Source organism: Stegostoma tigrinum, chromosome 2, assembly GCF_030684315.1.
Source record: "Stegostoma tigrinum isolate sSteTig4 chromosome 2, sSteTig4.hap1, whole genome shotgun sequence".
Lineage (NCBI taxonomy): Eukaryota > Metazoa > Chordata > Chondrichthyes > Orectolobiformes > Stegostomatidae > Stegostoma > Stegostoma tigrinum.
Genome location: NC_081355.1, coordinates 19,727,020 through 19,746,811, shown reverse-complemented (window position 1 = coordinate 19,746,811; position 19,792 = coordinate 19,727,020). Strand labels below are relative to the sequence as shown.

General features: G+C 41.2%; 1 protein-coding gene across 1 annotated transcript in view; it reads right to left on the bottom strand.

Annotated features, from left to right (window-relative positions):
* cep72 (centrosomal protein 72) overlaps positions 1-19,792 on the bottom strand; it is a 161,343-nt gene that overhangs the window by 21,121 nt on the left and 120,430 nt on the right. Inside the window, exons 9-14 of the mRNA XM_048523216.2 lie at positions 12,436-12,639; positions 8,277-8,581; positions 7,071-7,224; positions 5,623-5,828; positions 1,680-1,800; positions 1,072-1,183 (exon numbers count right to left, since the gene is read on the bottom strand). Of these exons, the coding sequence (XP_048379173.2) occupies positions 1,072-1,183; positions 1,680-1,800; positions 5,623-5,828; positions 7,071-7,224; positions 8,277-8,581; positions 12,436-12,639 (1,102 nt within the window). The remainder of the gene's footprint in view (positions 1-1,071; positions 1,184-1,679; positions 1,801-5,622; positions 5,829-7,070; positions 7,225-8,276; positions 8,582-12,435; positions 12,640-19,792) is intronic.

The following is a 19,792-nucleotide window of genomic DNA, read 5'->3' as shown; positions in this document are numbered from 1 at the left end:
AGAGAGATTTTGGGATGCAGATACATGGTTCCTGGAAAGTGGTATCACAGGTAGAAGGTGGTGAAGAAAACGTTTGGCACACATGCCTTTGTTGGTCAGAGCATCGAGTACAGGAGTTGGGGTGTCGTGTTACAGCTGTACAAGACATTGCCAAAGCCACATTTGGACTACTGTGCAAAATTCTGGTCACTCTGTTACAGGAAGGATGTCACTAAACTGGAGAAGGTGCAAAAAGGATTAACAAGGATGTCACCGAGACCGGAAGGTTTCAGTTAGAAGTAGAGGCTGGTTAGGCTGGGACGTTATTCCCCTGAACAGGAGGTGGCTGAGGGGCGACCTTATGGAAGTTTACAAAATCATGAGTGTCACAAATGAGATGAATAGCCAAAGTCTTTTCCCCAGAGTATGGGAGTCCAAAACAAGAGGACATAGATTTAAAGTGACAGTGGAAAGATCGAAAAGGGACCTAAGGGGCAATGTCTACACACAGTGGGTTGTGCATAAATGGAATGAACTGCTAGAGGAAATGGAGGATGCAGGTACAATTACAATATTTTAAAGACATTTGGAAGGGAAAATGGACAGGAAAACTTTGGAGGAATATGGGATTAATGCCTGTTTCCATGTTGTACACCTGTGTGGCTTTATAATCTATGGAATCCCTCTGTGTCACCACATAATGGATTAGACCTTAATTTACTCCCGGAAAGAAGGCAGTAGATTAAATACTTATAATCCCTCCAAGGCTTGAGGGGTCTAATTGGGATTGAGGCAGATGCTCATTAAGAGGATTTCTTCCACATGTCATGATGGGGAGGGGGAGTACTGGTCCCTAGAGAAAATTGGATGATGCACTGATGCTAAAGGACGTAGTGAAGAGTGGGAAAGTTAGTGTGGAGATGTCGTCGCAAAAGGGAAGCCATCATATTATGCAAATTTCCCCAAGACAAAGGATGCAATCCGATGCTCACTTTTGGAAAAGATTTGAAAAAGGTCACTTCCTTTTGGTACATTAACAGGATTCAAAATGGTTGTGATTGCAAATGAATGCCCTACTCAAAGTGCCGTTACCTGTGGCTTTCCTGGAGCTTGTCAACCAGTTCCTGGACTTTGGTGTAACACTGGGCTTTGTGTTTCAGATTATCAATCTCACATTGCAACTTCTGGTTATGGTTCTGCAGCTCTAAATATGCAAAAACAGAAATTACACGTTACGTTAATACATCATCTGGAACATGCCACTTCTGCTGGTGCAGCACTGGATTATGGGGAGTTCTGGACTTGAGCTCAAGATTGATTCAAGAATAAGAGTCTGATCAATTGACCATAGATTAGCCAGGGTGCACAAAGATAAGGAACATTTAATGATCGCAATCACTCTTCTGCTAATTACAAAACCTCCAATAAAGCCCCTGAGGTCACCTGAATTCTCTGGATGGAAGAAAAAGGTTACCTAATCCCTGTGAACCTGTGTTAATACATTTGTTACATTTGAATTCTTTTCCTAACTTGTTGGTGCAGGAAGGTCAAGGTTTAGGCACTGTGCAGTTTGCAAACTGGTTAGTTTTTAATCATAAAACAAGCTTTCCCTTTCAAAGTACACATTATTTCACAAAGTCTACACATTCAAAGCATGCAAATTTACTGAGTTAACAAAAGGCTCATACAGACAAACTCACCTTCAACTTGCTGGTTTTTGGAACTGGATGTGTTAAGTGCTTTTTGTTCAAGTTTTATCAGGTGGTTCTGCAAATGATTTTTCTCATCCAAAGTCTGACCTAAACAATCCTTCAGCATTTCCTGTTAAAGCAAAGCTAGGATAAATCAGAACACGTGGGAAAGTTTGTGGCAAGAGTTAAACAGCAAAAAAACATTTACTTATGCAACAGCTCTCCAAGATCTTAAATTATATCCACCAGTGGAAAGCTGCTGATAATGTTTCACATGGTGCAGTTTAAGAGACAGAGCATTCATCATTTATGACACCATCAGGCTGCTTGGTCTACCACAAAAAAATTCAAAAATTTGCCAATACTAAACTATGGCTCTATCCAATAATATTTCTACCGAGGTTAATTCAATCCTGAGGAATGGTCACCGGACCCGAAACGTTAATTCTGCTTTTTTTTTCCACAGATGCTGCCAGACCTGCTGAGCTTTTCCAGCAACTTCTGTTTTTGTTCATGCTTTACAGCATCCGCAGTTCTTTCAGGTTTTCATTCAATTTCTTGTTTTTATCTTGATACATATTCTTTACACTCTTAAAAAAAAACTGAGAAATCTCAACTTTACCAGGTATTGTTACCATTCTTCTGTCAATAATACACCCAATGCTTTTTTACAGGCATCCTTGCATTTGTTCAAGCCTCTTAACAATAACATCAGCTACTCCTAGGAAAACAGTACTATCGTTGTGGAGCGATGTTATTGGTAAGACTGCAACACTAGTGTACAATTACTTAATGTCTTTAACTTTCTAAACTGTCATAAAGCACTACTTAAGAGTATAATCAGACAGAATTTGCAAGGAAGGAGATAATAGGAGAGTGACTTAAAAACTCAATTAAAGAGTTAACAATATCTTACACGAAAGGAGGTAGGAGACTAAAATAGGTTTGAGGATGGATGGTCAGCTGAAAGTAACAACTGCCAATGGTGAAATGAATGGAATGGGAGATATACAACAGGCTAGAACTGGAGGAACACAGTGCTCCAGGAGGCTTGTCAGGCTACAGAAGGTTGATGAGTTACTGAGGACTAAGACTGTAGAAGGCTTTAAACACGAGTATGAGAATTTTAACGTGTGGGTGAAACAGTACATAGGGCTCAAGGGTGATAAGAAACTCAGTCTCGGACTTTCATTTCTAGGCCTGGAGCACAGGGACAGGACACTTCATGACCTCTCACATCTGATCTGTGAAAACTAGGCCAAAAAGTCAGATTTTGTTCTGGGAGTGTGGTGGGGTACCCTGCAAGGTAGATGGGGCAAATTTAACAAGGGTAGAGCATGGAAGGGCAGTCAGGACAGTGATGGAGTACTTGTATTTGAAAATTAGATAAGAATGGATGAGAATTAGTGGGTGAACTTGCTCTTTTGAATCAGGTCAGAATCCCGGATTACTGTGGAGATTTTTGAATTGTAATTCCTTCTTTAAAAAAGGTGGCACATACAGCCAAATACAGCTATGAATGTAAATTAAATGTCTGGAGAGAGAGAGAGCAACCCCACAGACTGTCACACCTACAGGTTCAAGGGCAACTTCAAACAACAACCCTTCAAGACAGCTAGCAGTGGCGGCAGTGGGGTGCAGCAGACTAGACTGTGGCTTTGAGAGATTACAAAGATAATGAGGGGCTGATGACTCACAGCTCAATAGCAAGCAACCCCTTGTGGATTATGTCCCAAACTGCAGACACTTTGCAACTTCCTCTTTTGAAGAACACACAAGAACCGATGTTACAAATAAAATTAAAAAGACTGCAGGTGCTGTAAATCAGAAACAGAAACAGAAATTGCTGGAAAAGATCGGCAGGTCTGGAAGCAACTGTGGAGAGAAATCAGAGCTAACATTTTAACATTGGGTTGGACGACAGTTTCAACTGTATGCAAGTGTGCTAGAGGGGCTGAACCTTATCACATGCACCAACCTGGGTTAGAGTATTAGAATGCCGTAAAGGTCACAGTCAAAAAACTATCCTCAGGGAACCCCTGTTTTGCAGGTAAAAATCCTGTCTAATTCTGGGCACTACAACTTAGCTAGCTAGCAGCTAGATGAATGGAAAACAGGATAACGAAACTCCTTCAGCCTGGATACTGAAATTCAATCACAGTTGAAAGGAATCAGAACTACAGAATCTCCACAAATTTGAAAAGCTAAGGTTTGTGAAACCAACTGTTCAATTAATAAAGTCAACACTACTAGCAACCTCCACTTTAATTACAGCAAAGTTCAACAACTTGCTCTTTGCAAACAATTCACAGTCAGGCTTGTATATTTTAATTATTTTTTAATCTTTGTGGACTCACATTTTAGTTTTAATCTGTGTCTGTGTTCTGTTGGTAATGGGGGTGGGCCAGTGTTTGTTAGCTCAGTTAGCTGGCAACTGGTTTGCAATGCAGAGTGACACCAACTGTGTAGGTTCAATTCCTGCACTGGCTGAGGCCAACATGAAGGTCTCATCATCTTGATCTTTACCTGAGGTTTGGTGACCCTCATATTAAACCATTACCAGCTGCCTGCTTCTAATGACACAGCAACCCTACGGTACTCTGGGACTAGGGTGAGTTTTACTTTATCTGCTAGTTATTAATAAACACGCTCTTTGTTAACTCAAAAAAGCCTTGTTAAATTGGCTCCTATTAAAATATAAGCTCATTTGGGTCTAGCAGAAAGTTTTCCACAAGGGAAGGGATCCGTTTTTAAATTAACATTGTTGCAACAAAAACAGGTGGTGGGTGAATAAAGAAGGGGAGCCAGTTCATCCTCCCCAATCCAGGAGATTACCAATTTGAGGTATCCCCCCTGGAACTGTTAACACATTACAGACCCTTGTATAAGGTCTGGGCATAATGTTTGTGATGCTGAGAATATAGGGTTGGAAGTTCAGTTCAACATTAATTGGCTACCAGGTTGTGAACAATCTAGTTTAGGATGAGACAATGGTCTGGGGTGGATGCAGAATCACTCATGAGGCAAAGTTTTTGTGAAGGCTAAAGATGAAGGCATTGGTTTTCCCAATGTGCAAGGAATACTGACTTCACTAATAAGCTTCCTTCTGTTATCAGCCACTAATTCAGAACTCTTTTTGGGCCTAAGTGAATGTCACTAGAGATGAATCTTAGGACTGTTGGCAATTCTGCTACAGAGATAATTGTTTGTATCATAAAAACGTGAATACTGGCACCAATTGGATATTTATGAGCAATTTTCTTTTAGGTTGTGTTTTTCTGAATCAAACTCTAAATTGTTCAACTATCAGTACTCATCAATATCTTTAATGCGGCTATATTTGCGAGGCACTAAACGGGATACATTGAAGATAGGTATTATACACTAAGTTCAAATTCCCCTGAACATGGAAAATTATAAGTTCATTTAATTGGCATGCTAAAGATGATTAATGGGATTAATGCAATTGATCGAGATAAACTATTTCCTCTTGTGGACGATTCCAGAACAAGGGTGTTTACCCTTAAAATCAGAGCTTGGCTGTTCATGGGTTCTGAATGAATTACCTCGTCACATCATGAATAGTGGAAATGTGAAACCTTCTCCTAAAAGAAAAACTGTTGAAACTAGGCTAAAACGGAGACTAATTACTTTTGTTAGGAAAGGACATGAACAGTTATCGAACCGAGAAAGGCACATGGATTTGAGTAGAAACCAGCTATGGGACTAAGTGAATGCAAGAACAAGCTCAACAGGCTGCATTGCTCCTGCCTAATCTCATGATGTTCTGCAAAATGGACCAATTCAATAATTAGAAAAGTGGTCTAAAAACTTGAAATGTAATCTCAATCCCTAAAAATGACAATGCTCTAGGTCCTGTTGAAAACAATTCCTCTTTACACAATCTGTCTTTCACAGGTGCTGGTTGAATTAATTAATGACCTGTTCCTACCATGTCTCTTTGAGCCTGTGAGAGTTGCACAGATAGCTTTTGGAATTCTTCCATATACTGTTGTTTCTGCTGACAAAGGCAGTTTTCCAAAGTCTTATTCTTCGCTTTTAAATCGTTTATTCCCTCCTGAAGTTTCCTGGTTTCTTTAGGCTGGTTTTCGAGCACCATTTGCTCTTGAATGTCACACATGATTCTCCATGCTTGTGCTATTTAAACAATATCATTAATGTCAATAGCAAAATATACCACTTTAACACCCTGTTTTCCATACAGCAGAGAGCATAGAAGAAATATATAATTTATGCTGCTTATTCATTATAACAGTTTCTAACGAACAGCACAGTTAAAAACCTATGTGTGAAATAGATTCCTGGAAATGAGCAACATTTATGTTCAAAATAGTATTACTCTAAAAAGATGGGTTCTCTTGGAAGAGGTAGGTCAGATTGTTGATTTAGATTGCGAAGGCAATGCTAAATGATACTAAGATGCTCTGAACATAGGGAGGTATGAAAGAAGTGAGAAGACAGTAGAGAAAAAGTTGGGGGGGGGGGGGAAGGGGTTCCAAATGTTTTGACGAAGCTACTTATGGGGCATCAGAATGCAGCTTCACAATGAATCTTGTAGATTGACATTTCATCTCAAACTGGTGATTGAATCAAAGAAATTTGATACTAGATTACACTGTGCAAACTACTGTTTCTTAATCCCAGATCTTGTAACTGACTTGAAAACTATGACAACAAAGCCACTTCATAATTAATTAGTGATCAATATCACTGGGGGGGTTTCCTATGGTAATGCAAAGCCTAAAATAGCAACTCACCAAACAGCTGAAAAGCAATAAGATATTCTGTTTATTCTTTTTAACCCATTATGTCAACAAGGAAGAGTTTTAATTTACTCTCACTGTGAAAAATCAGGAAGATATCGGTTTCATTCCTGGGCTGTACTCAATACTCCTTAAGATTCTGTTTTTAAAAAAATTGATGATAAGTAGGATTTGCATTTATAAAGAGTTTTTCATGACTTCTGCACATCCCAGTGTGCTTCACAGATAGTGAAGCACCTTTGAAACATCATGATTGAGTTGTGGAATAAAAACTGGCCAAAACACCAGGGAGGCCTCTCCTGATCTTCTTCAAAATTGTACCATTGGATCTCTTCCATTCTACCGAGGGCAGATATCTAACCTAAATGATGGCACATCCTAAAGTAAAGCATTCCCTTAAGTACTGCACTCAAGCACCAGGCTATGCCCAAGTATCTGGAGTGGAACTGGAGCCCAAAATACGCTTACTGAGAGTTGGGAGACCTGCTCACTGAAATACAGCTGACTCTGAAGGTAACTGGAGAAAATAGGCTCACGACATCTTATTATTAAACAACAACACATTCATCTTTTGAAATATCTGTACATTTATGAAAAAAAACTGCAAAGTACTTACTCAGAAATTTTTCATTACAATGAAGAGACTTAAATCCATTCCAATATCTGTCAACTAGGTCTAGAAAATTATCCATGAGGTTTGGATTTGAGATTTTTGCATCAACTGCACCACACTCATCGGACAGTAAATCAGCGGGCATGGATTGAAACATCTGTAAAATGGAAATCATACACCAGATAGAAAAAGCGAAAATTTGAGATTTGACTGTTTTCACACAATCCCACAAAATACATCAGCTGCTGCCAAGCATATTGCAGCATTTGCTCAAGCTCCCAAATGGCAAAATAATGTGTCCATTGCTGACAACAGTAGTCTGTTGTTGTTAAAGGAAGAAAATTATCCTCAAAGCATTTACTGAAAACTTTAAGTCAATCCATTGCCAGTTATCACCCCCATAATGTGAGGAAAAAAGACATTCAGTATTGTCTTGAAAGGAAAGATTTATTATGATTACGTATTTCTCTCTCATTCAGGAGAAGTCATCACATTGGACAAACTTGAGCAAGATGGACATGTCAGGGTTTGCATCAGGCTGCACTGTGTTGGATGGACACCACCATTCAATGCCACTGTAGTGGGCTATGATATTTAGTGCATCCTGCCTACCTGTAGATCATATATGGTTCTGTCTGTCGAAATGCAGGATTTCATCTTTGACACAGGTAGGATGCCAACAACAGAGTGGATAACTGTTTTCAAGCATGCACTTGAATGATATGCCTCATGCTGGAAGTTTTAAAATAACAACTATTTTCTGAGTTAGCTTTTCCCTGCAGTAGAAGAATACTGGTGTCCCTTAGATAACTGTGTTCGAAGCTGTATCTTTTTATAAAAAAGGCAAAATGCTGCAAAAATGTGATTGGAAAGTTTTAAGCCAGTAACCTTGACAAAATTAGATCAAGAGCACCTGATGATTTCAGCACCTTGATTCTACTAATAAATAATACTTAACACAGAAATAGAAAATACTAGAAGACACTCAGGAACTGATGTAGCATCTGTGGAGGGAGAGAAACAGAGTTAACTTTTCAGTCTATAGTTGTGTCTTAATGGCTGACAGTTTTCCAGCATTTTCTGTTCCTTTTTTCCTCAGGCTTCTGGTATCCACAGCAGTTTTCATTTGCTTAAATTCACAGGACTATCAGTTTAGCCTCCACTTGCCCTCTCCTTCACCCGTCTCTTGTGTTGAGTACAGCAACTCACCTCACAGCCTTCAAGGGCAGTAGCGTTTCTCCTTCTGTCATCACAACCAGGTCTGAGAGGTGTAGGATGCCTTCTGATACGTGGCTCCCCTGTTCGATTGGAATGGCAGGCTGGCACTGTCGGGGCTACTGAGGATTGTCCACCCAGTAGTTTTAGCGTCTCTGTCGCATGACCATGTGCCAACCTGATGGGTTCGTCCCCAACTTTTTCCTTCTCTCCATTCACCTCATTGGCTGGAAAGGAACCAGTGAAAGTGCAAGATGCTATTGAGTTGGCTAAATGATGTCCTGGTATCTGTGACGTGCCTGTAGGGAATATCATACATTACAAAGAAATTCCATTTCAGTAACACTTTAGGATGGTCTAACACCCAGTTCAGTTGTCTTTGAAGTGTGGTCATTGTTAAACTGTAGTCAAATGCAGCACCACTAACTCTCATGAATCAAGCCCTGATGACCCTAACAAGATAAACGTCAACATTTTCCAATGCTGGCTGAAAGACAAATGTTGACTCGGACAGCACAGAGAACTCACCTACTCGTCATTCAACGTGCCATGGGATCTTCCACATCCACCTGAGAAGCAAGATGGGTCTAGAGTTTCATGAAAAAGTTGTTATGAAGGGAAAAATGACATGATGGAGGTGAAAATGGGCAGCCTCTGCGGTAGAGATGATATGCAGTCAGTAAGTTCAAGGTTTTGAAGTAAATTGTTCACGCTGTAGCAGTGTTAGGGAAGCAAAATTGAATTACTGGCAAAATGCAATAAATAAGTTTAGTATTTAGCTGGAGGAAATCATAGCTCAATCGAAACAAGTCATAAGGTATCAGAGGCAGTGGACAGGTCAACAGAGTTGGTGAAGGTAGAGCTAGGTGTGATCAGCTTAATATGGAAGGTAACACAGAAGAACATCAGATAGTGCTCTTGTTATTGAATAAATTTCCTGAATGAAATCTACGGGCAGCAGAAAGGGATGTATACATTGCAATATATCTTTCCAACATTAAGTCAAAAAACATGAGAATACTGCAGTGCATTGTTCCCAGCAGGAGGATCAGTGTATTGTGAGGCCATCAGAAGCCAGCAGGGGGTACACTTGTACAGCTAGCCTTTTGTGTAAGCATGGCCTCAATATTAGTTGTATTCCATTCTAATCATTAGAAACCTGAGGGGACCTTTGTGACTTCTCCCTGCCCTCCAACTTAAGTCTGCAAAAGCTGACCACTATTTTGTACCTCAGCACAGAAAACGGGAAAGCACTGAACACTGGGATTGGTTTTGAATTTCTGTAAAAAAGAGCCATCATGGCTGAACAATCTGCTTTTGTCTTGCAAACATGTGTTCAAACTGACCTTGGGGATTAAAAGTATCAATTGATTGCTGCCCTTTTAAGGTCCACCATATTCACAGTTGTTAAAGTCTGATGAGGAATATAGCACTTTTGTTGAACAATTAATGGGCTTGTGGCAAAGTGGCAATGTCCCTTCCTCTGGGACAGAAAATCTGGGTTCCACTTGCCTTGGTGGTAGAAGTGACCAAGCAGGTTGATTAAATTGAATTTTATTTGGTGGAAATTATTTCTAATCTGTGAGTTATTAAATCATAGCATCCATATGGGCTGTTTTTAATTTTGTCCAATTTGATTTTATGATTTTGCCAAAACAGTACAGCACTTTTGACTCTATAACCCAAACAGCTGTCCAACAGTTTTTTTTTATACTGCAGTTTACAAATTATCACTCAAAAGCAAACCGCTGTGGACTCTCAGAATTAAAAATTAAAACAGAAAACATTGAAAATAATCGTCATGTCAGACAGCATCGGTAAAAAGAAAAATAAAGCGTAATGTTGCAGGCTTCAACTTTCATCAGAATTGGAAAATGTTAGGGTTAGGGATTTAACAGGTTTTAAGCAAGTACAGAAACAAGGAAAGGCAAGGAAGGGGATTGGGAGGAAGACCAAAATGGTAGGGGTTGGGCGGGGGGGTGGTCTGTGACAGCATAGAAGGCAGGAGAGGTTCAATGACAAAACCAATTTTGGAGCAAGGCAAAGAGACCAAGCAACATCACCCAATTTGTCAATCTCTAATGCCTTCAACCATGTCACATACCTTTCTTCTGCTCTCTTTGCCCCTCCCTTCTTCAGCACCCTTGTACACACTTAAAACCTGTTAAGTCTCTAGGTTACGTGGAACAGTCCATCTTCCGCACCTACACAGGCCCCAAACCCCACCTCTTCCTCCGGTACATTGATGACTGTATTGGCGCCGCCTCTTGCTCCCCAGAGGAGCTCGAACAGTTCATCCACTTCACCAACACCTTCCACCCCAACCTTCAGTTCACCTGGGCCATCTCCAGCACATCCCTCACCTTCCTGGACCTCTCAGTCTCCATCTCAGGCAACCAGCTTGTAACTGATGTCCATTTCAAGCCCACCGACTCCCACAGCTACCTAGAATACACCTCCTCCCACCCACGCTCCTGCAAAAATTCCATCCCCTATTCCCAATTCCTCCGCCTCCGCCGCATCTGCTCCCACGATAAGACATTCCACTCCCGCACATCCCAGATGTCCAAGTTCTTTAAGGACCGCAACTTCCCCCCCCACGGTGATTGAGAACGCCCTTGACCGCGTCTCCCGCATTTCCCGCGACACATCCCTCACACCCCGCCCCCGCCACAACCGCCCCAAGAGGATCCCCCTCGTTCTCACACACCACCCTACCAACCTCCGGATACAACGCATTATCCTCCGACACTTCCGCCATTTACAATCCGACCCCACCACCCAAGACATTTTTCCATCCCCACCCCTGTCTGCTTTCCGGAGAGACCACTCTCTCCGTGACTCCCTTGTTCGCTCCACACTGCCCTCCAACCCCACCACACCCGGCACCTTCCCCTGCAACCGCAGGAAATGCTACACTTGTCCCCACACCTCCTCCCTCACCCCCATCCCAGGCCCCAAGATGACATTCCACATTAAGCAGAGGTTCACCTGCACATCTGCCAATGTGGTATACTGCATCCACTGTACCCGGTGCGGCTTTCTCTACATTGGGGAAACCAAGCGGAGGCTTGGGGACCGCTTTGCAGAACACCTCCGCTCAGTTCGCAACAAACAACTGCACCTCCCAGTCGCAAACCATTTCCACTCCCCCTCCCATTCTCTTGATGACATGTCCATCATGGGCCTCCTGCAGTGCCACAATGATGCCACCCGAAGGTTGCAGGAACAGCAACTCATATTCCGCCTGGGAATCCTGCAGCCATATGGTATCAATGTGGACTTCACCAGTTTCAAAATCTCCCCTTCCCCCACTGCACCACACAACCAGCCCAGCTCTTCCCCCCCACCCACTGCATCCCAAAACCAGTCCAACCTGTCTCTGCCTCCCTAACCGGTTCTTCCTCTCACCCATCCCTTCCTCCCACCCCAAGCCGCACCCCCAGCTACCTACTAACCTCATCCCACCTCCTTGACCTGTCCGTCTTCCCTGGACTGACCTATCCCCTCCCTACCTCCCCACCTACACCCTCTCCACCTATCTTCTTTACTCTCCATCTTCGGTCCGCCTCCCCCTCTCTCCCTATTTATTCCAGTTCCCTCCCCCCATCCCCCTCTCTGATGAAGGGTCTAGGCCCGAAACGTCAGCTTTTGTGCTCCTGAGATGCTGCTTGGCCTGCTGTGTTCATCCAGCCTCACATTTTATTATCTTGGAATCTCCAGCATCTGCAGTTCCCATTATCTCTGAAGTCTCTAACTTTTCCCAGCTGTCGAAAAAGATCTTTCATTTGAAACATTAACTGTCTTTTCTTCTCCACAGATACTGCCTGACCTTCTCAGTATTTCTCAAATTTTGTGATTCTCCTGTGGATTAATAAAAACATGAATCCTGAGATGGTGTGATGTACTGTTTAAACTTTACAGAGCTCTCTCTCGAAAAAGCTCTATCGACTAACAGTGCGCAATCACACTGATGATCTAAGTCAGTGCATCTCTTTCAGCCATATATTATTCAATGACAATGATGTCTCACTCATTAGATGAATGATCCAAATGCACTTGGGGACAATATGAGGACTAGGTGAAAGATTCTGTGTCTTTTATCGCCTGTGTCATTTTGTACAGAGCTTGTGATATCAGAACAGTACACTACCTGGGTGTGGAGTAAAGTGTGCGTGGGAGGTGACCCTATGATAAGCCTCAGCTTCATCTTGAAACTTCAAGTTGGGATCCACTGCAGGGGACTCCTGGGTTTTACCTTCCACAAAGGTTACTCGGCCACATCTTGTGGTGATCTCTGTGCCACCCGGTAGGGCATGAGATTGTGGAGAGGAAGCACTGGGTAATGCTGAATGTTCTGGGTAAAGAAATACAAAAGGAAAATCCTCAGTTAAGGCTTACAGGGTAAAATTAATTGTTCAATGTAAAAACATGAATAGGCCATCATAATAACATTCAAATTGCAAGCAGTAGTAGACTATATGGACGTTCGAGCCTGCTCTGCCATTCACTAACATTCCTATTCAACCCCAAATCCCCTGTCTAACAGGAGTCTACCTACCTCTGTCTTACAAACTTCAATGACCATCTCCTCCACCATTTTCTGAGGGAGAGTTCTAGAGTCACTCAACCGTCTGGGAGAAAAGAATTCTCCTCATTTCTGTCTTAAAAGAGATTCCTTCAATCCCTAATTCCAACTCACCCATAAGAGAAACATCTTTGCCATGTCCACATTGTTATGACCATTCAAGATCTTGTACAATTCAATCATGTCATCTCTCGCTCTGTTAAACTGCAACAGAAACAAGCCCAGCCTGACCAGTCTATCATCATATGATAACTACATCATTCTGGGTATCAATATAGTAAACCTCCTCTGAACCACCTTTGATGCTTTCATATTCTTCCCTCAATAAGGAGGCAAAAATGAACATTAAATCGGTACAAGTGAAGCATAACATCCTTACCTTCATGTTCAGTTCCTCTCATAATATAATTTAACATCCCATTAGCTTTTTTGATCATGCATTGTACCTGCATACTAACTTTCTGTGACTTGTGCATCAGAACACCTAAATCCCTCGGCACCTCATAATTCTGCAGTCATTCTCTATTTAAGTAATATTCTGCTTTTTTATTTTTCCTGTCAAAATGAACAACTTCACATTTTGCCACATAACACTCCATTTGATAGACTGTCTGCAACTTTCTACGTCTTCTTCGTAATATTACTTTCCCACCTACCTTGGTGTCATCTTCAAAGAGATCATGTCCACTTCAAGTTTGTCTAATCAACTAAATTATGGCTGACATATACCTAAACTCCATTTACTTACCTGCATATACCTCCTAAGCCCAGCAGACGAAGATCTATCAATTTCAGGTTTGAAAATGTGTAAGTTTTAATGAAGTCAGCCATTTTTCTGGTCATCTGGAATTCCCCAGTACTCTGTATGAAATACTGCTTCTCAATTTCACTACGAGGTGGACAAATTCTAGATTTCGGGTAACTCGACAATAGCTTTCTTTAGCCATTGCCAATAACAAGCCAAACTGCAACAATGCAATATATCAGGCTTTAAGTGCATGAACTCTTCATTCTCAATCTTGGAATCCAAAGCAGTTAATACATTTAAAGAGAAAAGTTTCCATTGCTGGTTCCCAAATAATAGCATAATTTCCAGAATAGAAACTTAGCATTTGAATTCCACCAGAGGGCACTTGAGCATAATTTCAATCATAATATTTGTGTGTAGCTCCTTTCTGTTTGAAAATTCAGTGAAGCAACATGATTAGTGAAATGGGATTAAGGGTGGGATTCACTACACAATATTTCAGCAAATCTTCACATTCAACCAATTTTCAAATGTCCAACTACTTTAGTCACAGTGTCCAAAACTGAAGGAATAATTTCAAGTCACACTCAGGAATCTGAAATGTTAGCATCCTTTTAGTTAGATAAGGGTGACAGAACTAATAATAAGTCTCTCTTTTAAGTGCCCATTACATCATGAATCAAATTTGATCATTCCGGTGCTATGCTACACTCCAGCAGCAAATTCTCTCATGGGAATGTCTCAATACAAGTTCAAAATGATTGGGATGTTAAAATAATTTATTCATTAGCTTTGATTTAGACAAAATATGGGGCAATGCACTGAACTAGGAATTACTGCTAATTTAAGCCCTTTGGGCATCTTCTGCCTCTCAAATAGACCACAGATGATCTGCATCTCAACTCCTTTTACTCGCCTTTGGTTCACAGCTTACAATCTGATTGACAGCTCCAACTGTCCCAGCCTTTTTAAGCATGAGTTCCAGATTTCTGCTCAAGTACGAAGAAAGTATTCCTTTCCAAATGGCTGGCTCTAATTTCTGATGTCTCCTCAACTGGATTCCACCCAGAAGAAACTGTCCTTGTGTCTACCTTAACAAATCATTTTAAATACCTCGGCCAGGTCAAACACAATTTTATGTACTCAGGGAGTAAAAGTCAAGTTTAGGCAAGTTGTTCTCAGATTTCAACCCTCTAAGCCTGGCATTCTTCTGATGAACCAACAGTGCTCCTACAGAAGGCCCTAAGAGCCAGAACTCTTCTTCCACTCCACAGCTACTGCAGGCCAGCTAGATATTGACACGACGTTGTTTTTATTTCAGATTTCCAGCATCCATAGCATTTTAGTTTTATCATTATATTCTCCCTATGTTGCGGTTCCTGACAATGAATGTAATAATGCACTTCCAAACTGCAAGCACCGCTACAATAGATCTCAAGATTAAAATTACACTAGAACATTGAATACTGATTTTTGAATCAATTTTGACATCTAAACGGTATGCCGTTGAGCTTAAATAAACCAGAAAACTAAGGCTTACTATGTTAAATTATCCAGATTGCAGGCAAGAGAATAATGAGTAGTGAGAGGGAAAACACTGTCAAGCTAGGGCTTATTAAAAGGGGACAAAATCAAAATAAAGTTGCTTTAAGTGGCGGGATTGGAGAAACTGGGACTGTATTCCTTAGGGCATAGAAGGTTAGGGGAAGATTTAATAGGCATTTCATTTTGATATGAAACCACAGTTAAATCAATTCTAGATCTAGCACAAGTGAAGTAATATGTGGTAAACTGAAGGATGTACTAACAATTGATTAGGTTTTGGTTTGAAGAGGGGAGCAGAGTGTTAATTTACAATCTGGATTTACATTTTGCTATTAACATCTGGTGTGCGATTCAGAGATTTTCTGACATGCTTTGCATGCTTCTCAGTTAGGTCAACAAGTGCTTTGGCTGAGTGTGTACCTGTTAACAATAGGAGACTCCTACACCCCCACGTCCCAAATTGCAGAGACGTCACAGAAGAACCGGGAAGACTGGTTAAGGGAGACAGACCAGACTGTGGGTCTCCTAGAATAGGGCAGTATTGAAGGTGAAACAAATAAGAGAAGGTAAGGAGATAGCCTGATGGAATGTAGAGGCGTTGGATGGAGAATGAGTATGTACAGAAGTGTGACATTTCTCAAAGAGCATACGCATCAAGACTGACAAGCAATAATTCTTCAGAACATCAAGAGCGATCACAGTCTTGAAGAGGCTAAAACTCATTTAACCTTCTCTCCCTTAACTCCTTAGAAAATCAATTTCTTCTTATTTGCATTTTGGTTAACCTCATAGAAAGATAAACTTATTGAAAGCTAATAAACTGTCAAACAAAGCTAGATTTTCCCTTTGTGTAAACAACGCCCACAGGGTTGAATCAATGAGATAGTTTTGGAGCTTAGTTAAGCCTGGTCATTTGTCCAGTCTTTTTTTTGTTGATACAGTTGCGAATGACCTTCTTTTGAATGCTGGTCAGAGCTCCAAGATTACTATGTCTGTATCCTTAAAGCACAACTTCCAGTGGTAGATTAGATAATTCTGCAGACTTTCTTTAAGGCTAATGGAAAGGCTTCTAAATCTTCCAAAACATCAGTGGTAAATGAACTATATAATGTAGGAAACTACGTCGTATTTTACAGTTAAACAAATTAACAAAAGGACATCATACAGCAGCAATACTTGGTGCTAACATTTTGCTTGGATAAATTTCAAAGTCACTGATCTGCAATCTCCAGATAAGCCCAAAGTTTCAAAAATTAACATTTAACGACAGGATGATTCATATCCTGTATGTTAAAAATCAATTTTAATGACATTACAGTTTTGCGTAACTTTTAATGATTGACGGTTTAGACTGCAGCTGTCGAACTGCCACAGAGAGTATTACAGCACGGAAACAGTTCACTTTGTCGAATTCGTCCATGCCGAACAGGTATCCTAAATTATTCTGCGCTTTTCCTGCGCTTGGCCGATATTCCTCTAAACCTATATTCATGTACCTATTCAAATGCTTTTTGAAAATGTTGTAATCGTACCTGCCTCTATCACTTCTTCTGGCAGCTCATTCCATATGTGCACCATCATTTGTATGAAAAATGTGCCCGTCAAGTCCCTTTTAAATCTTTCCCTTCTCACTTTAAACCTATGCCCTCTAGTTTTGGGCTGCCCACCTCGGCTATTCAACATATCCAAGCCTCTGATGATTTTCAATAAATGTCTTTAAGGTCAAACCTCAGCCTCCGACACTCCATGGAGGCAAGTCCCAGCCTATCATTATAACACAAATCCTCCAGGCCAGGTAACATTCTTGCGAATTTTTTCTGTATCCTTTCTGGTGTCACTACATCCTTTCTATAACAGGGCAACTAGAATTGCACACAGTGTACTAAAATGGCCTCACCATTGCCTTGTACAGCCACATGATTTCTCAATTCCCACACTCAATGCTCTGACCGATGAAAGAAAGCAAGCTAATGCCTTCACCACCCTGTCTACCTGTAATGCCACTTTCAAGGAACTATGAACCTGCACCCAAGGTGTCTTTGCTTGGCAACACTCCCCAAAGCCCCACCATTGACCATGCCCTGTGTGCCTTACCAAAATGTGACACCTCACACTTATCTAAATTAAAATTCATCTGCTACTTCCTGGCCCATCTGATCAAGATCTTGTTGCACTCTTAGATAGCTGTCTTCACAGTCCACTATACCACAAATTTTGGCGTCATCTGCAATCTTACCGACCATACCTCCTATATTGTCATATAAATCAATGACATAAATGTTGAACAACAGTGGACCCATCCAATCTTCCAGCACTTCACTCATGGATGTCAATGATACACATATCTCCTGAAGGCCTGCAATGTCTAATTTTGTTCATGGCATAAGGGCATACTGGCCATACCAGCACTTTTTTGGCCATTCTTAATTGTGGTGATTAGCCACCTTCTGGAAATGCTGCAATCTGAGTTGTGTAAGTTCACCTACTGATAGATGAGATAGTTACAGGATTCTGATCCAAACGTTCGATCCATACCGTCCAATGCTAGTTGTTAAATCAGTTTAACATTAATATGTTTAATTTATACAGTGCAAACTGTATTTGATTATACTGTAAATATTTGTAATTTAAATCTCAATGCTGGATCCTTCCACAAATTAATCAACTTGACTCAGTTCTGCGGCAAATCCAGTTCCAAGCAATCTTTTGTACTTTGCTGAAGTCAGCAAATTCACTTCTAGCTACTCTAACCTACAGCGCATGGACTGCAGCAGCTCATGTAGGCATCTCATCACCACATTCTCAAGGGCAACTAGGGACGGGCAATAAATGCTGGCCAGCCCACGTCCCACATCCGTACAAGTGAATAACAAAAAAATTTCCAACTGTACGGAATATAAGAAAACTGTCCCTATTTGCCAAAGCTTTATGAGTAATGATGGTTGCAAAGCAATTCTGCTTTTTTACATCCTTTGCAGTGGCTAACACGAGAGAAGCATTTATTCACTATCTCCAGTCATCCTGAGGGTACTAAGGGATTTATGTCGCATGAAAGCCAGACTGCCAAAAGTCTTTTCCTGAAGGACTTTAGAAATAGATTTTTACGATCTGTCAGTTGTCACAATTAAATTTCCTGAAGTTTACGCGATACAGATTGGATTAATTCAACTTCACAAGTTGCCACAGTAGGATCTGAGCACAATCTCTGAATTACTAGTCCAGTACCCTAACCCTGGGGTTACTATTCTATCTTATCAAGATATTAATACCTACAATTTCCATCACTCCACACAGGGATCCATCAACTCACCACAGACAACATGTCAGACCCGAAACAAAACAAAGAACTGCAGATGCCAGAGATCTAAAACCAGAACACAAATTGTCAGCAAAACTCAGCAGGTCTGGCCACATCGGGAGAGAGAAACGGTGCTAACATTTCAAGTCCAATGAGCCCGCTTCAGCATTGCCAGATCAGGGTGGCATGGTGGCTCAGTGATTAGCACTGCTGCCTCACAGTGGGGACCAGGACTCTATTCCACGCTCGGGTGACTGTCTGTGTGGAGTTTTCTCCGGGTGCTCTGGTTTCTTCCCACAGTCCAAAGATGTGCACGTTAGGTGGATTAGCCATGCTAAATTACCCATAGTGTTCAGGATGTGTAGATTAGATGGGTTATAGGGGGATGGGTCTGTGTGGGATGCTCTGAAGGTCAGTGTGGACTTGATGGGCTGAAGGGCCTGTTTCCACACTCTAGGGATTCTATAAAATCTATGTTGCCAGACCTGCTGGGGTTCACCAGCAATTTCTGTTTTCGTATGTGTCAGAACTGAAACTTTTGCTGCTGTAAATTGCTTGGCATCAGATCTTAGTGATATGATTTTTATGGGTAAATTGGGGCTAAAAATGGCTGAAGAGTGACATGGAGATCCTGATATTTACAGTATTACTCTTGAAATAGACATATAAAATACTCGATCCATATTACATCAATGTGGGTAGTGATTTCTTTGGAATCACAGAACTGTTTCAGTGCAGGAGGCCTGTACGTGCTTTCTGAGCATTGTTGTTTTAACATAAATACAAACGATGTGGGTATTACTGGTGATGCCAGAATATATTGTCCAGCACTAATTGCCCTTGAGAAAGTGAGGATGAGCTGTCTTCTTGAGCTAGTGACAAGCATTTGGAGTAGGTACATCCACAGTGCTGTTAGGGAGGAAAATCCAGGATTTTGGCCAATGACACTGAAGGAATAGCGATAAGCTTCCAAGTCGGAATGGTGAGTGGCTTGGCAAGGAATAGGCAGGTGGTAAAGTTCACATGCATCTGTTGCTCAATGATCTTCTAAGTGGTGGAAGTCATGGATTTGAAAAGTGCAGTCTAAGGATGTGCGGTGAGTTTCTGCAGTGCATCTTGAAAGTGGTGCCATTTCCCTGCCTTTTCCCACAACCCTGTCCATTGTTTCTATTTAAATAATCATCTAAATACCCTCTTGAGTATCTCATCTGAGCGTGCCTCTACCACAGGCAATGCAGTCCAGACTGTGGCCACCCACTGTGTGAAAATATTGTATCTGCACATTTTGAAGAACCCGTTAAAACTATGTTCAATAAGATTTATTTTGGGTA